Source organism: Myodes glareolus, chromosome 5 (assembly GCF_982192425.1).
Source record: "Myodes glareolus chromosome 5, mMyoGla1.1, whole genome shotgun sequence".
NCBI classification, from domain to species: Eukaryota; Metazoa; Chordata; class Mammalia; order Rodentia; family Cricetidae; genus Myodes; species Myodes glareolus.
In genome coordinates this window covers 50,250,906-50,265,945 of record NC_142030.1, presented here as the reverse complement: position 1 = coordinate 50,265,945, position 15,040 = coordinate 50,250,906, and the positions used below count along the sequence as shown (strand labels likewise).

General features: G+C 43.5%; 1 protein-coding gene across 13 annotated transcripts in view; it reads right to left on the bottom strand.

Annotated features, from left to right (window-relative positions):
* The window catches only part of Cadps (calcium dependent secretion activator), a 433,680-nt gene that overhangs the window by 113,685 nt on the left and 304,955 nt on the right, over window positions 1–15,040 (bottom strand). For 4 of the 13 annotated variants that reach the window (XM_085687935.2, XM_085687936.2, XM_085687926.2 and 1 more), the window contains exons 14-18: window positions 7,298–7,399; window positions 5,549–5,612; window positions 5,064–5,187; window positions 2,561–2,629; window positions 1,660–1,677 (exon numbers count right to left, since the gene is read on the bottom strand). In XM_085687935.2, coding sequence (XP_085544061.1) covers window positions 1,660–1,677; window positions 2,561–2,629; window positions 5,064–5,187; window positions 5,549–5,612; window positions 7,298–7,399 — 377 coding nt within the window. The remainder of the gene's footprint in view (window positions 1–1,659; window positions 1,678–2,560; window positions 2,630–5,063; window positions 5,188–5,548; window positions 5,613–7,297; window positions 7,400–15,040) is intronic. The other 9 variants (XM_085687937.2, XM_085687927.2, XM_085687930.2 and 6 more) reach the window with 3 other exon arrangements.

Below are 15,040 nucleotides of genomic sequence, written 5' to 3'. Positions count from 1 at the left end.
AGATAGAAAGCATAAAGTCCATCAGAAAGCCATGGACTGAATCTTGTAGATTCTCAGAACACGCTCTGGATAAACACACCAGGAAAACTTTGTATCCCAGTCCTAGCATCTTATCCCACCCCCACCCCAATTTGCATTGGTAACCCTCCATATCTCTATCTCTGTATAATCTACTTCATCTATCTATCTCTCTATCTATCTATCTATCTATCTACCTATTTATCTATCATCTATATATCTATCTATCAATCATCTCATCTATCCTCTATCTATCTATCTGTTATCTATCTATCTATCTATCTGCTATCTATCTATCTATCTATCTATCTATCTATCATCTATCTATCACCTATCTATCTATCTATCTATCATCTATCTATCACCTATCATCTATCTATCTATCTATCTATCTATCTATCTATCTATCTATCTATCTGTCTGTCTGTCTGTCTGTCTATCATCTATCTATCAATCTATCTATCATCTATATATCTATCATTGTTCTTTCTCTCTATTTCCTAGGGAAGCAGAGAGGTAAGGGAATGATACAGGAAATATGATGTGGGGTTCTCCTCTGTATGCTCTTGTATAATGTTGTAATTAATATAGTTTTTGTGTGGTTATTCAGGTCTGGGCGGCTGGAAAACAAAAGCTCACTTCCCGATTATAGAAGTATTGAGATTTAAAGGCCAGGAAAGAAGTTATCAAAATCTAATTTGCTTAGACGAGGGCTTGAATATCCCAAGTTCACATTAACCTTTGCCTTGACACTGAATTTTGAGTTCAGTTTTGCTCTCTTCCTGTTCTTCAGACCTTAATTTACATCACTGCCAATATGGGTTTTCTGGAATGGAGCTTTATTTTTACTTAAGGAACCTTCAATGGCTATCACTTATGTGTCTTGTATATAGTTTTGAGTCTTGAAACGTTTATTGCTAACCTTGTTTTTGGCACACATTGAAATGCTTTCTGAATTGTGCTGAGATGCGTTCAACTGTTATGCGGGATTAAATGAGAAATCTGTCAGCTCTTAAAGACACTGATTGATATCACACACTCATTAATATTCCATTTGAGAGCTCTCACCTAAAAAGGGCACAGGAGTCTTGAGAGAAAACAAGAGGAAACTTCCAAAGCCAGAGAACTTTCTCACAACAGACTCCTTCTTAGCCATTGACCAGCACACAGCACATACAAGTACAACAGGGACATCACTACTTCCCCTTGCCCAGTAAACATTCACCAAAGAACATGAACTTCTCCATAGGGCAAAAAACAGAAAAAAAAAAAAGAAAACAGAAAAATGAGACGGGGGAGATTCATTTGGTTCAGGGTCTTTAAAAGTACAAAACAAAACACCACACACACGGGAGACCAAGTCACTAGAGCCTAGAACCAAGGCTGAAGGAAGTTCTGGGCAAATCAGAACTCTGTTCCTTCAAACGTGCGCCTTTACGGAAATGCTGCTCTCCAAAGGCCAGCAGTGAAGGGGCATGAGATGCATGTAGACAGCACAAATTAACTCCTTAAGTGTCATTTGCAGCTCCACACCGCTCTCCGGGAGCACATACCTTAAGGAGCTACTAAACGAAACAAAAACACAAACTGAATGGAACTCAACAGTCCTGGAAATTGATAAGGCATAGACAATCGGTTCACCTGCATCCTTTTGATTCTCTATTTGAAAGAGAGAAGCACAATGAGGAGAGAAGAGAGAGAGAGAGACAAGAACACATATGCAAGATTAATGAGCAAGTGGACCAAAATGCCCCCCACTTATGCGTGATATATGATATCGGGACAGAAGAGGTGGCCCTTGGCTTCCCACTGCCCCGAAGTTTGGGGGCCAGCAAAAAAAGGCTCCTTCACAGATGTGGGAAAGGCTGCACAAATAGAAAATTAGTAAATTAATTTCAAGGTGAAATCAAGCTATGAAACATACACGAACCCTTCCAGTGACAATTAAGTCATATGTTCCAGCCAGAGTTTTGAGGGCAAGGGCAACTAAAACTCTCCTGAGAGAAGGAGGAAAACTTCCCGGTTTGAGAGAGGCTAGACAGGAAGCATAGAAGATCTGTCTTTCACAGAGCACGGAGCATCTTTCATGGTCTCATACCCTTCGCAGTTTGACATCTTAAACATGGATAAAGGAAGCGTGACTTTGCCTCAGATGTCCTTTACCTGACCCCCAGTGCATTGCTCCTCAGTTTAGCTGCTACCTTTGGATTGTGTACCAGTGACAAGCACTTTACGAATTAGGGTTACACACAAGCAAAGTAAAAATGCATTCAGGTGACAGACGGAATAACTGAAGGGAGAAAAAAAAAACTCACAGACAAATCTGAGTTTATCACAAACAAACGGCTTGAGTGTCTAACCTGTTTTAGGCTGATAAAAAGTGACTGGACTTCTCACACTGGGTTTCACAGACAGAACCAACAGACAAGCCAATGCTAAAAACTTGAAGCAAGGAGAGTGAGTTGGTTTGGATCTGGATTTCTTGAAGTAATGGAAACAGAAAGAGCGAAGACAGCGTGGTGAGGAGGTGGAAGGTACTCACGAATGGTTAAATCCATCACTTGGGAGGCCAAGCAGAAGACAGGATGCTCATACATCTCTCTCTTTTTCCCTATAAAAGAGGATTTGGGCATGCAAGAGGCTTAGGTCAGAGGTAAAGAGGTCAAAGGTCATAGGTTAGAGGAAAACGTTACATTAGCTCAAGGAGAAATAGCCACAGAGTATTTTGGGATAAACACAGGATAAAAGGAAAAGGAATTTTGAAATTTGGGAACTACTGGATTAACCATTCAGCATGCCGTGAGCCACGAGAGAGATTGTGACCATGATTTTGCACGTCTCTTTAGAGTCATTGGCAAGAATACAATGACCAATAACATCATGGGTCAAGGGAAACAGAATTCCATTGATTTAAGGCTCCAAGATACTAAGGATTTCAGACTTTAGTATCTAAGGCTCTTGAGGTATTTCTTCATAAACATAGTCTCCAGCAATATTACTACAGCTTCTTCCCAAAATTCTCAGATAGATAAGCTACTAACGCTCAATAGAGGCTCAAGTGTAAAACAAAAAACAAAGAAAAAAAAATGGAGGATTTCTTTTCTGAGGGTAGGACCTGAGCCTTGTTCAAAGCAAGCTGTCTGATAGTAATATCTTTGAAGCTGCAATATTCCAGCGTACAGTGGACTATGTTCATGGAAGAAAACCTGACACATGCAGCCAGAGAATGTGGGGTTGTCGGAATTAACAATCCCAGCATGCTTTGAAATTGGCGTCTCAGCCACTTTTGCAGAGGTCGTATCAAAAAGTGGCTGAGCCAATCACGGACAAGGAAGGAGAGAAGCAGAAGAGAGCAGGTAGTGTGGAATATGAGGTACTTCTCTGAAAAGAGAATTGGGATAAAAAGATTGGTTTCTTCAAAGACTCCCCAGACCTACGAGTCACAGTGCAAAAGGTAATTAACACAACCAGGAAGAACTGAGCACAGAAGGAGATCACAGACCAGCTGATCTACTTTGGAAATGAATGCATTTTTACTTACAGATCACAAAGTTTGTTTGTTTGTTTTTTTAAAAAATATTTATCTGAAAGAAGAGAGCAGATCTTACCAAAAGACTAATAACAACTGGACCAAGACCTATGAGGCAGCAGTTGTGGAAGCTGAGCATTTCATTTCCTGATCCTATCCCATCTCTGGATTTAGGATTCATAGTTGCGTGGTTGACTTTACCCAGTCCAACCAATCATTATGTCCTGGGCTGGGAATGCTGGAACAATTATTTGCTAATAAAGCCATTTAACCATTGATCTTCTTGTTCCTCTGCTTTTGCCACTCATTACCAAGTCAAGAGTCGTTAAACACCCTTCTAGTGCCCAATTCTTAAGTGTTTCTCCCTGGATGCATAACAATGAACTCATTACCACTGGGACACAATTTGCATTGTCACAAAGACAAAATCGGGAGAGGGAGGAAGACATGTAGTGTACAGAACACTGGGAATTTAACATGATTGCCAGCTAATTTTCTAAGGAAGCAGGACGTTGGCAGTAGATGTGATGGGGTGTGTGTGTGTGTGTGTGTGTGTGTGTGTGTGTGTGTGTGCACATGCGCACATGCACGTGCTGATCAGATGTTCCCCCAGTTGATGTCCCGAGGTGGACAATGTGCCCTTGCTTGCTTTCTTTAGGTGTCATGAGTTTTGTGTGTGAGAGATCAGATTCCAGAGTGTGGACACATTGAGTCTTGCACACAGAACTTCCACATGTATGCACTTACACCACTGGTCAGGTTGGGTATGCTTTTCAAATCACCCTATAGCAGCCAATGGGGGGGGGGTAACAATGAAAAGTGATTAATGCCTTTGAGAGTAACTGGGTCCCAAAGAACCATAGCTTCTTCTTGAGTTGAATTGTTTTAAAGTTCCTTTGAACTATGCAGTCATGAAGGACTGCTTCCCTACAACTTGAGACAGCAATATTAATATGCCTCCAACATCTCTGGTAACAAGAAAGAATGATGCCCAGAGTCAACATAGAGCCTCTGAGGATGATTCCATACAATCCTGTCACCAAATTTGAAAAGTTCCCCAAAGAGAAGAGACTTCCAAAGAATAAGCGAGAGTTAAGAAGAACCTGAATATTGAATTTTTCGAGGCTTGTTTTACTTTCAATACTCTTGGCAGTAATAGCATGTTGTTTACGCTTCCTACATTTAAAGAAGGTAACGATGCTACCCAACTCACGAGTGAACATTATCCTCATAGAAGATATTAAGGGCAATATAAACTGTCAGAAGGACTTTAGCAATTATGTAACACCCCACACTCCAGGTTGGTTCCCTCCTAAGCTGTCTCATGAGCCGATGTCCCACCTTGCATCTATGTATTTGGCCCCAGTCACGTTATTTTCCACGTTTCAAGTATGTTCAGCTAGCTTAACGTAGTCAGATGGACCGCTGTTCTCTGGTGTCCATCGAGAAAAGAGATTTTTCCCTGGGAGGCATACCAAAATTTAAATTCAAAACTAGTGGCGGGCAGAAGCCTTACCTTCAATTTTGGCATACTCGGACAGGCGTGAGTAGTTGACCAGGGCAGCCTGCTCGAGGCATTTGCGGATGACGGTTTTGACCTCTTCTTGTGGTACCGGAGTGACGATGTCTTTCATCAGAACCTTCATGCAGAAGGAAAGGGGACTATTAAGTTACAGGTCCATGTGTCACTCATTTCTGCTTTTGAAAGAGTTCAGGTGTAAAATCCTCAATGCCGGCTAATGTGAAAACCCCAGAACAGCTGCCGTGACAAAGCCGGTGGGGACATGAGGGAAGGGCCCAGAGTGACTCTTCATGATAACTTAGTTGGGAATCTGAAAATAAGACTTCTACAATTTGGGCAGCTTCCTCACTTTTATTCCTGGTATTTCAAGAACGGTCAAGAAACCCTTGGACAATTGCAGACTAGGTCATTCAACTGCAGGGCTTGCTTGGCAATTCCTCTCACGTCCGTTTGTTTATGCGGCTCACGTTCAGCCTTACCCGTTCCAAGAGCGAGAGGGTAGCTTTCAAAGCGCCTTCAGGCCGACCAAATGGAAAGCAATATCTAAAAAAAGAAAAAGCCATAATTCTTCAGGTTGCCCACACCGCTACACTTTAGGAGGAAGCATGCTGCAATTTGATTCCTATAGCAACTCGTGCTGAGGAACGGAAAACTGATCTCTGTTTTGTCACACTGTTATGCTAATCCCAGTTCACACCATATATGGGTCTATATAATCTGTCTATATGTCCATGTGTGAATAATGGCTGAGGAGGAGTCTGCAAATGTCTGCACCGGAGCAGAGGAGTGAGAGCGGCGGCTCAGAGCTCTGTCTGGGTTTCCACTGTGAAGGAAAACACTAGTTAGCAAAAACACATGACCTCGTGTGTTATTACAGGGTGCAGCAATGAAAAGCCAGGAGCCCAAACCAGCTGGAATCCAAACACACTTCTTTTAGAGTCCTAAAGGGTTGAAGCCTGAAGCAGTGTGAATCTGGGATAAATTCCTGACTCCGGCTAACTTGCTTGGGATGTTTTTTTTTTTCACTGTTGTTGGATCTCTGCTTTATTGTTGATGCATTTTCCTTACAGTGGATGGTCAGTTAAAGCCCCTTCATTCAAGTCTTAGTCCATAAAAAGGAGCAGTCTGCTGACAGAGAAGCGTGTCAATTACTGCAACAGGTGCCACCAATGGCTTCTGGCAGTCAAGAGTCCTTCAAAACACTGCTCAAAAGTATAGAGAACAGGATGGGTTGCTTATATTCAGACTACAGTGGGTGGCCAGACACATGTTCCTCCTGGCCGTATTTTCCCCATTGCTTAAGTGAAGATTATACCTACCTTACACAGTTGTTTACAGGTGAAAACAAAAGGTAGTACCTTTTTAACCCTGTAACTGGCATATGGAAACTAGGAGAAGCACAATTACTGTCTTGAAGTTCCTGCCTCAGAGTCTACATGCGGAGCCAACATTACTGTATTAAAAATGCCCCATATGCTCTATAGAAGAGGACTGCATAGTGCCAAGGTCAAGGTCATAATCCTGCTGCTGGATATCTGGTCTCAGACCCCAGCCCCCAACCAGGCTGACCCATGCTTCCTTCTTACTATGCACAGGTAGCAGGAGTGGGGGAAAATAGTTATGAACACCATTAAATTTAACCCATTCACTATGGCCCAAATTGTAGAAGTTTTAAAAACTTCTTTACCTAGGGACCTTGAAGAATCTTCAACTTTTTATATGACATTACCAGTCACATCCCACAAGGAAATCTTTGCTCTTTAAGCAACAGAAATGCACTAAAGAATTTGAACTTTTGGCCCAGGGGTCTACTTCAGTCGGTAGAACGCTTGCCCTAGCATTCATGAAGTGCTAGGCTTCATTCCCAGCACGGCACAAAACTTGGTATCTGTTGGCACACACCTTTAATCCCAGCATTCAAGTGATGAAGGCAGAAGAATTAGGAGTTTAAGATAACCCTTGGCTATAGAGGGAATTTGAGGTCAGCCTGGACCATCTGAGACTCCACCTCAAAATAAATACCATACAAAGAAAGAAAGCAAAGTCAGGAAGCTACTGAGGGCCATACGGGATTGGTTGGCCTATTTTCTTTCGCTATTTCGCTTTAACGATCTTATGTATCTCTGATAGACATAAAACTGCTGTTGGTTTGTTTTTTAACTGAAATAAAGATTCTTTGGGCATTTTCGTTCTTACCTCCCACAGGCCCCCAAAGCACAGATCCTCACCTAAAATGTGTAATCTGATTCTCCAGCAGAACTCGGAGCCTCTCTTTGATTTCTTCGAAGCGCTCTTTCTCTTCAACCGTCACAGTTCCGATTCCGTCAGGCCTGAAAGAAGACACGCTATGTGACGGCCACCTCACATAGCTGACACCAGCAGCTCAAATTCCGACCAGGAGGAAACTGTCTGCTCAAGAAGCAGCAAGCGCAGTGACGGATCCGACCATAGAAACAGGCTGCACGGGCTTCTCAAGCAGAAGATGGTTCAGGGTTCTCATTCAGAGGGAGCTGAGAGAACTCTCTCTCTCCTTGGTATGAAATAGTGAAACGGCTCACAGGTTAAGCCCAGCTGGCCAGCTGGTTCTGTCTGGTCGTAGACTTAAAAGATCTAAAGAAGCTAACACGACTGTGTGTGTGTGTGTGTGTGTGTGTGTGTGAGAGAGAGAGAGAGAGAGAGAGAGAGACTGTGTGCATGCCCATTCATGTTTGTGAAGGGCAGAAGTCAACACCAGGTACCATTCTCAATTGCTTTCCACCTTAATTTTTTAGACAGGGTGCCTCACGGAAGTTTAATGATGTAGTAGGCCCGTCAACCTGCCTCCTCTGCCTCTGCCTCCCCAGTGCCAGGAGTGCAGGTGCCCAGTGCTGCACTTGGACGGAACTGGGGTCCTCATTCCAGGGCAGCAAGCCCTTTACTGACTGAGTCATCTCTCCAGCCCCTCCAGTCTTCTTAAAATTAGGAAAATTTTACAAAGCAGTTTAGATTTCTGGTCTCTCCTGAAAGTTCCAACAACTGCCATTAACTGACAATTGCCAACCAACACCTTTTTCCTCAGCCGGATGGATGTTTACCTGGCAGGATCTCTAGCTTACGTTACCTGTCTCAAAGGCGTCGGGGTTTGCGGCTCTCCAATTATTTATGAAAATTCCTACAAAAATCACGTGCCATGTTTTGCTTCTTATTAAATTACTCAGTTGATAATTACTTTTCAAAATTACGTTAGTATTAACTAACAACCCAGACGTTGTCCAATTATAGTGAGCTATTGTGATAAAGAGCAAGACCCTGGAAAACCTAGTGATTGCAGTGGAATCATCATGCTTTCAGTTCCTGGTCACCCTGAGTACACACACACACACACACACACACACACACACACACACACACACACTTCTCTAGACCATTTGCATTGGAAATATCTGACCCATTCATTCAAAGCCTTTAGTCTCCCAGATCTAGTGACTTGTGATAATGGGCTACGCCAGTTTGCAGCTTGCTGTGTCATCCGGAAGTCTATAGGAACATTTCTCAGTCTGCACAACCCAGTTATCGAGACCAAACAAATGGTCGTGCTCACGAGCCTTCTCAGGGTCCCAACAGATGGGAAGAAAGTCTTCTATAGTCTACCAAGTTGACTACATAAAGTTAGCACCCAACTTCTGCTTTTAAACAATCACCTTCCCTTCCTTTTAAATAATACAAGTACTTTATTTGAAAAATCTAAAAAAGATCCTCTACCTCAATTTGTAAAAAGAAGAAAAAAAGTCACCCCAAAGAGTAAAATATTATTCTCCTTTTTTTGTAGTCCTCCCTAATCACAGGAAGTAAAAAAGCAAAATGATCACCACCAAGGAGATGTGAGTTCTAAGTGTGTGCTCGCATTTTTCAAGTCTATTGAACAAAAGTCGAAGATCAAGTCACAAAGTTTATTTAATTTTTTATATTTATAAGTATCCCTAATTTCCATTGTCCTTAAATCCCAGGATAAACTCACTGGCCACCACAAAATGCCTGTCAGGTTGTCTTTGATAATGTCTCGCTATTTCCATTACAAGTTTGAATTTCATTCAGTTCTGGCTGTTATACCAAAACCAGTTTGCTAATGTACTAAACACATGCAATTGGCATGTACACCCCCATATTTGACTGGAGGAAGAAGGAAGCCATTCAAACAATTTCACGTTTAGCAGGAAATTAACACAGAGAAAAACCGGTGCTATTAGACATAACTGACAATGAACATAGAGGCTTGGACATCACAACCAGCAACAGGGATGTCCCCAGAGATATTTGTCACCGTTATTGATTTATTTACTTTTCTGTTTGTTTGTTTTTTGGTGGTAATGAGGACTGACCAGGGCCTTATGAATGTCCGGCAAACATTCTATTACTGACATCTCCAGCTGCATGTTCTGAATTCCAAGATGAACTTGTCTGTGGATCAAGACATTCATTCCTGGGCCAAGAAGCCTTGTTGAACTCAGCATTTTGGTTTGAACCCAAGACGATAAAACAAAACAAAACAAAAACCAACAAAATAAAACAAAACAAAAAAACCTGAACGGTGAGATGTGTTTCACCTTCTTAGCTAATTCTCACAAGCGTAAACTGTGCTTTGAATCTTGCCTTTCGCTCTGGGGATGTGCGTTAAGGTAATCAGAGGACTCTGCCTTCCCGATTCCTCCCTGCTAGAGCTGGGAACACTGTTGACAGCAGGATGGAAACCAAGTAAATGTGTATTGATGTAGTCACAAAATAAATGAGCCTCATTAAGTCTGCCAAGCTCTCCTTCAGACTTCACCTGCAGAATCAGGGCATAAGATCCTGTATGGTCTCAACAGCAAATGGAAATTTTTTTTTTGAAACCCAAAAGAGTTTTATTGTAGTATGTGGCAAATCCCTAAGAAACTACTTTCTTCACAGTGCTCTGTTCCTTTCATCGTGTGCACATCCTCAGTAACCATCAGGTCTGTTCTCAGCTCTGGGCCCTGCAGAAACACCATGTTGGAGGTATAGCATCTGTTCTGCCCTCCACAGGTCAGAAGTTGTTGATCTTCTGTAATAGGGCTTGGCGCCGCTCCTCGGGGCTAATGTTCTTCACTATAGACTTTAGGACTTTCTGGAGCAAGAAGCTGACAGAAGGGTTAGTCTTGCTTAGGGTTTCATAGCAGGTGAGGATTTCCAAAGCCAGCATGTACAGGGGCTCACAGACCTCCTGGGGGAGCATGGCCATGATTTGCAGAACATGACAGAACATCTGGGTATACACAAACAGGGTTTCCTGAGTCAGGTCCCCCTTTTGTCCCTGGGCCCAGGGGCCCTCCAACTGCATCAGCCTGATTGCATTCCAGGATACTGGTCAGACTGCTACAGAGGAGTCTGACCACACGGCTCCAACCGTCCATAGGAAGCCAGTTACAACAGCTCTGGCTGCAGAGAAACTGGAAAGCTCTCAAGGAGAGAAGAGAGAGTTGGAGCTCTTGGGCAAAGGGCCTCAGGTTGAGCAGGGGAACAAACTGAATATACTCCAGGCTATAAGGGACATGAAGGAGCTGTTTCTCCAGCAGCTTCCTTGTCAGCTGCTGAAGGTACTGCCGTTCCTGGGGACTACACCAAGGCATGACTTGTACCAGGGCCACCAGAAAGCCCTTGCTTAATAATCTGACCTCGCCAGATCTGTATTATTACGGTGGTGGTGACAGGGGCGATGTCTGACAGACTTGGTGAAAGATCCAGTAGGGATCGGTTTGTTAAAGACCAGAAAGCTTAACAGTAGTAGTAGTTACGAAGTCACTTTAGTGTGACCTGAGATAATTATTTTCTAAAATTCTGTGAATCATCATTTTCTTTTCCGCCGAGTTCCGTAATTCACCGGTAATGGTTCACAGGTGGAGTGCTCAGAAAACAACCTGTGCCAAAGATTTTGAGGGAGTGCTGTTTTCCTTTATAAAGTATTTTTGTTTTTAAATGTGTGTGTGTGTGTGTGTGTGTGTGTGTGTGAGAGAGAGAGAGAGAGAGAGAGAGAGAGAGAGAGAGAGAGAGAGAGAACAGAAAGGCAGGGAAATAGAGAGGGAACAGGCATGCATGCGCTATGGTGTATGTGTGAAGAATTTTAAAGACTCAGTTCTGTCCTTCACTGCGGGTTCCTGGGATTGAACTTAAGTTGTCAGGAATGCAAGGTGAGCACTCTGATCCCTTAAGCCATATTGCTGGCCTAGGAGCTGTGTTTTCTCCAAAAGTTATATATACTTTCGCAGGGTTATGGTTCTCAACCTTGACCATGTCTTAGCATCAGCTGGAGGCCTTGTGGCAACTCGAGCAGCCTGGCTCTACCAGTTCTTGAATCGGTAGGCTTTGGAGGGGGCCTGAGAATCTGCATTTCTAATGGGTTTTGTGGTGTCACTGCTCTGGGAATCATGCTAAGAACCACTGATACACAGACATGCACACACGTTTATACACACACACACACACACACACACACACATACACAGTAACCAAGACAAAAAGGAACTCTCAATGGAGGCTCTTTCAGGGTCTGGAAGGATGTCTTTGCTTTGGTGCACAGCTTTTTGTATGTGGATGATGGATGCTAGCTGAGTGTCATCCTTAGCGTTATTTGTCCTTTGAGACAGAGTCTCTCGCTGAACCTGGGACTTGTCAGTTTAGCTGGACTGGCTGACCAATCAGCAAGCCCCAGGGAATCTTTCTGTCTCCACTTTCCCAGTGCTGGTCAGCTTTGCTTTCCCAGCCTGCTTCATTGCCTGAGCCACTTCATCAGCTCGATAGGCTGCCTTTTATTCAGGTTCTTAACTCCCCTAAGACTGAGATGGACTTGAAACCAGAGACTGTGTTAGCAGAACACTGCCCCTTTCTGAGCCGATCTTCCCCTCCAAAAGAGGCATGTGCAGTTTCTACTGCGTCAGGAAAACAATGGCAATTGCAAAGCAAAACGCAACAGCAGTGCGGAACTACTGTCTCACCGACAACAGTCTTTTACACTTTCCCCCACCCTCCCGGAAACAAGGGAAATGCTCTTTAATTTTCAATATTCAATGGTTAATGAATCATAAAGGAGAAAAGGCAAGATTTTAAGCTTTTCACTCAAAAGTCCTAATCTGGGATATGACTTCATTCAGAATGGAAGGACAGGAACCTGGATGCCCCTCTTTCTCACGCATGACTGTACAACCCCTTCCTCACTAGCTTCTGACTCCTTAGGTCCCTGCTGCCTCGGCATGGACACGGGGAAAGGAAAAACAGTGGACCTATTACCCCATTATTAATGCCTTCTATTAATGTTTTGATGGCGGCTCCTACGTTGCTCAGACTCTGCACGTCTCAGCCGCCGGATCCCCTGATCTTTCAGCAGGAAGTGAGCAAGGCAAGAGGAGAAGCAGGTGGGATGCACTGATCTTAGAAGCTGGGTCTTGACCACCCTGTTTTCATAGGCTAGGAGCTCTTGATGCCTGACTCTACCTACGCTCTGACAGCTGTGAGCCAATCATTCTGCAACCGAGGCTGAGCCAGTTGTTGTTTTGAAAGCTTGCAGGTCATTCAGATGCAGAAGCAGAGCTCTGATTGGATCCCATTCTTCCCTAGCTCCTCAATTCCATTCCCCTTTCTTTTCTTCACTCACAATGTAAGTTTGCAAAGGACACCTCCTTCCCTGTGTCTCTGGCTTAAAGAGAAGCTTGGAAGCCTCTAAATGATGCTTCAGGGACACACACACACACACATATGTGCACTTGTGTGCAAACACAGGTACACACCAAGATAAACTGCCCCTGGTCTCTGGTTCCACCTAACTGCACACAGGCTAACCTCACTTCTTGTATCTCATGATCCTGGAGACTTGAGACAATATGCAGGCCAAGCGTAGTCCTCTTTGGAGCTTTGCAGAAGACTGGAAACTCTTCCACCTGCAGGCCATCGCTGGAGTCAGAAGTGAGTCTCTGCGGCCATGGCAGACTATATTGCATCTGACACAGCCGGCGTCTCTGGAATCTACCTTTCAAGTTTTCGGCAAACCATTTTCTCGCTGTCCTTCACAAAGCTGACATTCTCGGCAGCGCGATAGGAAAGATGTCATGTCGGCTGCTCTTCAACTTCTTGTCACCGTGGTTAGTGCCAGTTCTGTCATCTTCGCTTTCCTCACAGCCCCCCATCTTGAGCCATGTCACAAATAATAATGCATCCGGAACTGCATCTTCCTCCTTTTCCAACTTTGCTTTCTATCGACTCAAACCCACCAAGCCCAGCAGTCATCCGTTATGTAAACGGAAGTTGCCAGTTATGTAAACTGTTTTCCCCTTACCAAGCTAAAGATGATTCATTAATGCATGTTGGAGAATTAATTCAATATTATTATGTTCTGGGCTTGTAATACAAACATCTTGGTACTTGAAATTCCCCAGGCGTTCCAGTCAAGCCCCTGTTTTCTGTCAGGAACCGACAGACCTCTGCCAGGCAGTGAAACTGTCACCACAGCCCAGGTAGGCACCAGATTTCTAGCATTCAATTATCCTCCAGGCACGGTGCTACACACCACACTAAAATCTGGGTTGCAAAACACTTCCAAAGGTAAGACGCCTTTTCAAGAAAAGTCGGCATGAAAAATCAATTCAAAGTGTACGGCGACCGATGTCTTCCGATAGTGCATCCACTTGGTGATTAAGTACCAAATCCAGGTGTAAAAGGAAACATATGAATTCACCAGAAGAGGAAGGAGCGTCTGGTCCACAGCTCTGCCTGCAGCCAGCTTTCAGCCTCCCATCAGTACCAACAAGGGGTAAAACTCCAGCTGAAGAGGAATAGACTTCCATCTCCAAATGCAAATGTCCACATATGCTGGTGCAGGCGCTGTAAACACGATATATTCTCTCTCTCCAAATGGATGCATGCCTGCAGACCGCATTATGGATCCTTGAAAATGTCCTTAAACAAGCATGATAGCTTCATGTTGCTTGCTACTAAATTGTTCCAGCCTAGAGCCACGAGCACTTAAAGGGCCAGAGCAGGACAAAGTGTGTTAGGCATTCTTTGCCACGTTTCCTCCATAGGACAGTTATTCCAGATACATGGAAAAATCTTTGACTTAAAATATATAGTTATAATATCTGACAGCTCTTCATCCTTACAGGTTTCTGAGGGCTATCCTTGAATTTTATTTGAGTGAGTGGAATATTTTCTTTGATTCTTCTGGGTAGCTAATAGATACAAATTCAGAACAGCACCAAAAGCAACAGCCTCTCGGAGGAGATACCCCGTCTCCCTGCTTGTTCCTCTAATGGTGTCTATAATCCTACGTTAATTATAATTTACAATTAGGACTTTCCTATCCCATAGCCACTGCTTCATTATGAAAGCTAGCCTTACCCCTTCCCTGTCCCTTTCCTTCCAGCTCATGTTCTTTTTTAATTATGCCCTGATGCCCTGGGGCTCAGAGACGCTGCTAAAACAAATATATCAAAGTTTTTGTGTATAGGACAGGAAGAAAAACAAACAGTTCCTACACCATTGCAAGTAGCCATTGTAGTCTCTTGGGGTGGCTAATAGGAATTTCACAAAAGAGACTTGGGGAGAGCAAGTATTCCAAGGAGGCCTTTCTGACTGCTTTGTAGTTTATCTGAATCAGAAGTCATGACTCAACAATATAAAGGTTTCGCTCTACCTATTATACAAGCAGGGTGCTGGTTGAGACACTACCCCTGCTCAACAGTAGCCAGAAATATACATGCTATCAGAATGTGGGTATTAATAATAAAAGTGGCTTGGGTTTGATCTGGGTGCTGATGAATGAAGAAACCAAAGATGACTGAAGAACTTACAAAATAGAGCAAAGCATGTATTTCCCCAAGAAAGGGACAAGCCTCCCACATCAGAACTTCATAACTTCTTCTCTCGGAGGAAGAAGAGAAGAAATGTGTTCCATCAATGTGAGACGAACATTGAGGAGCTATGGGTTT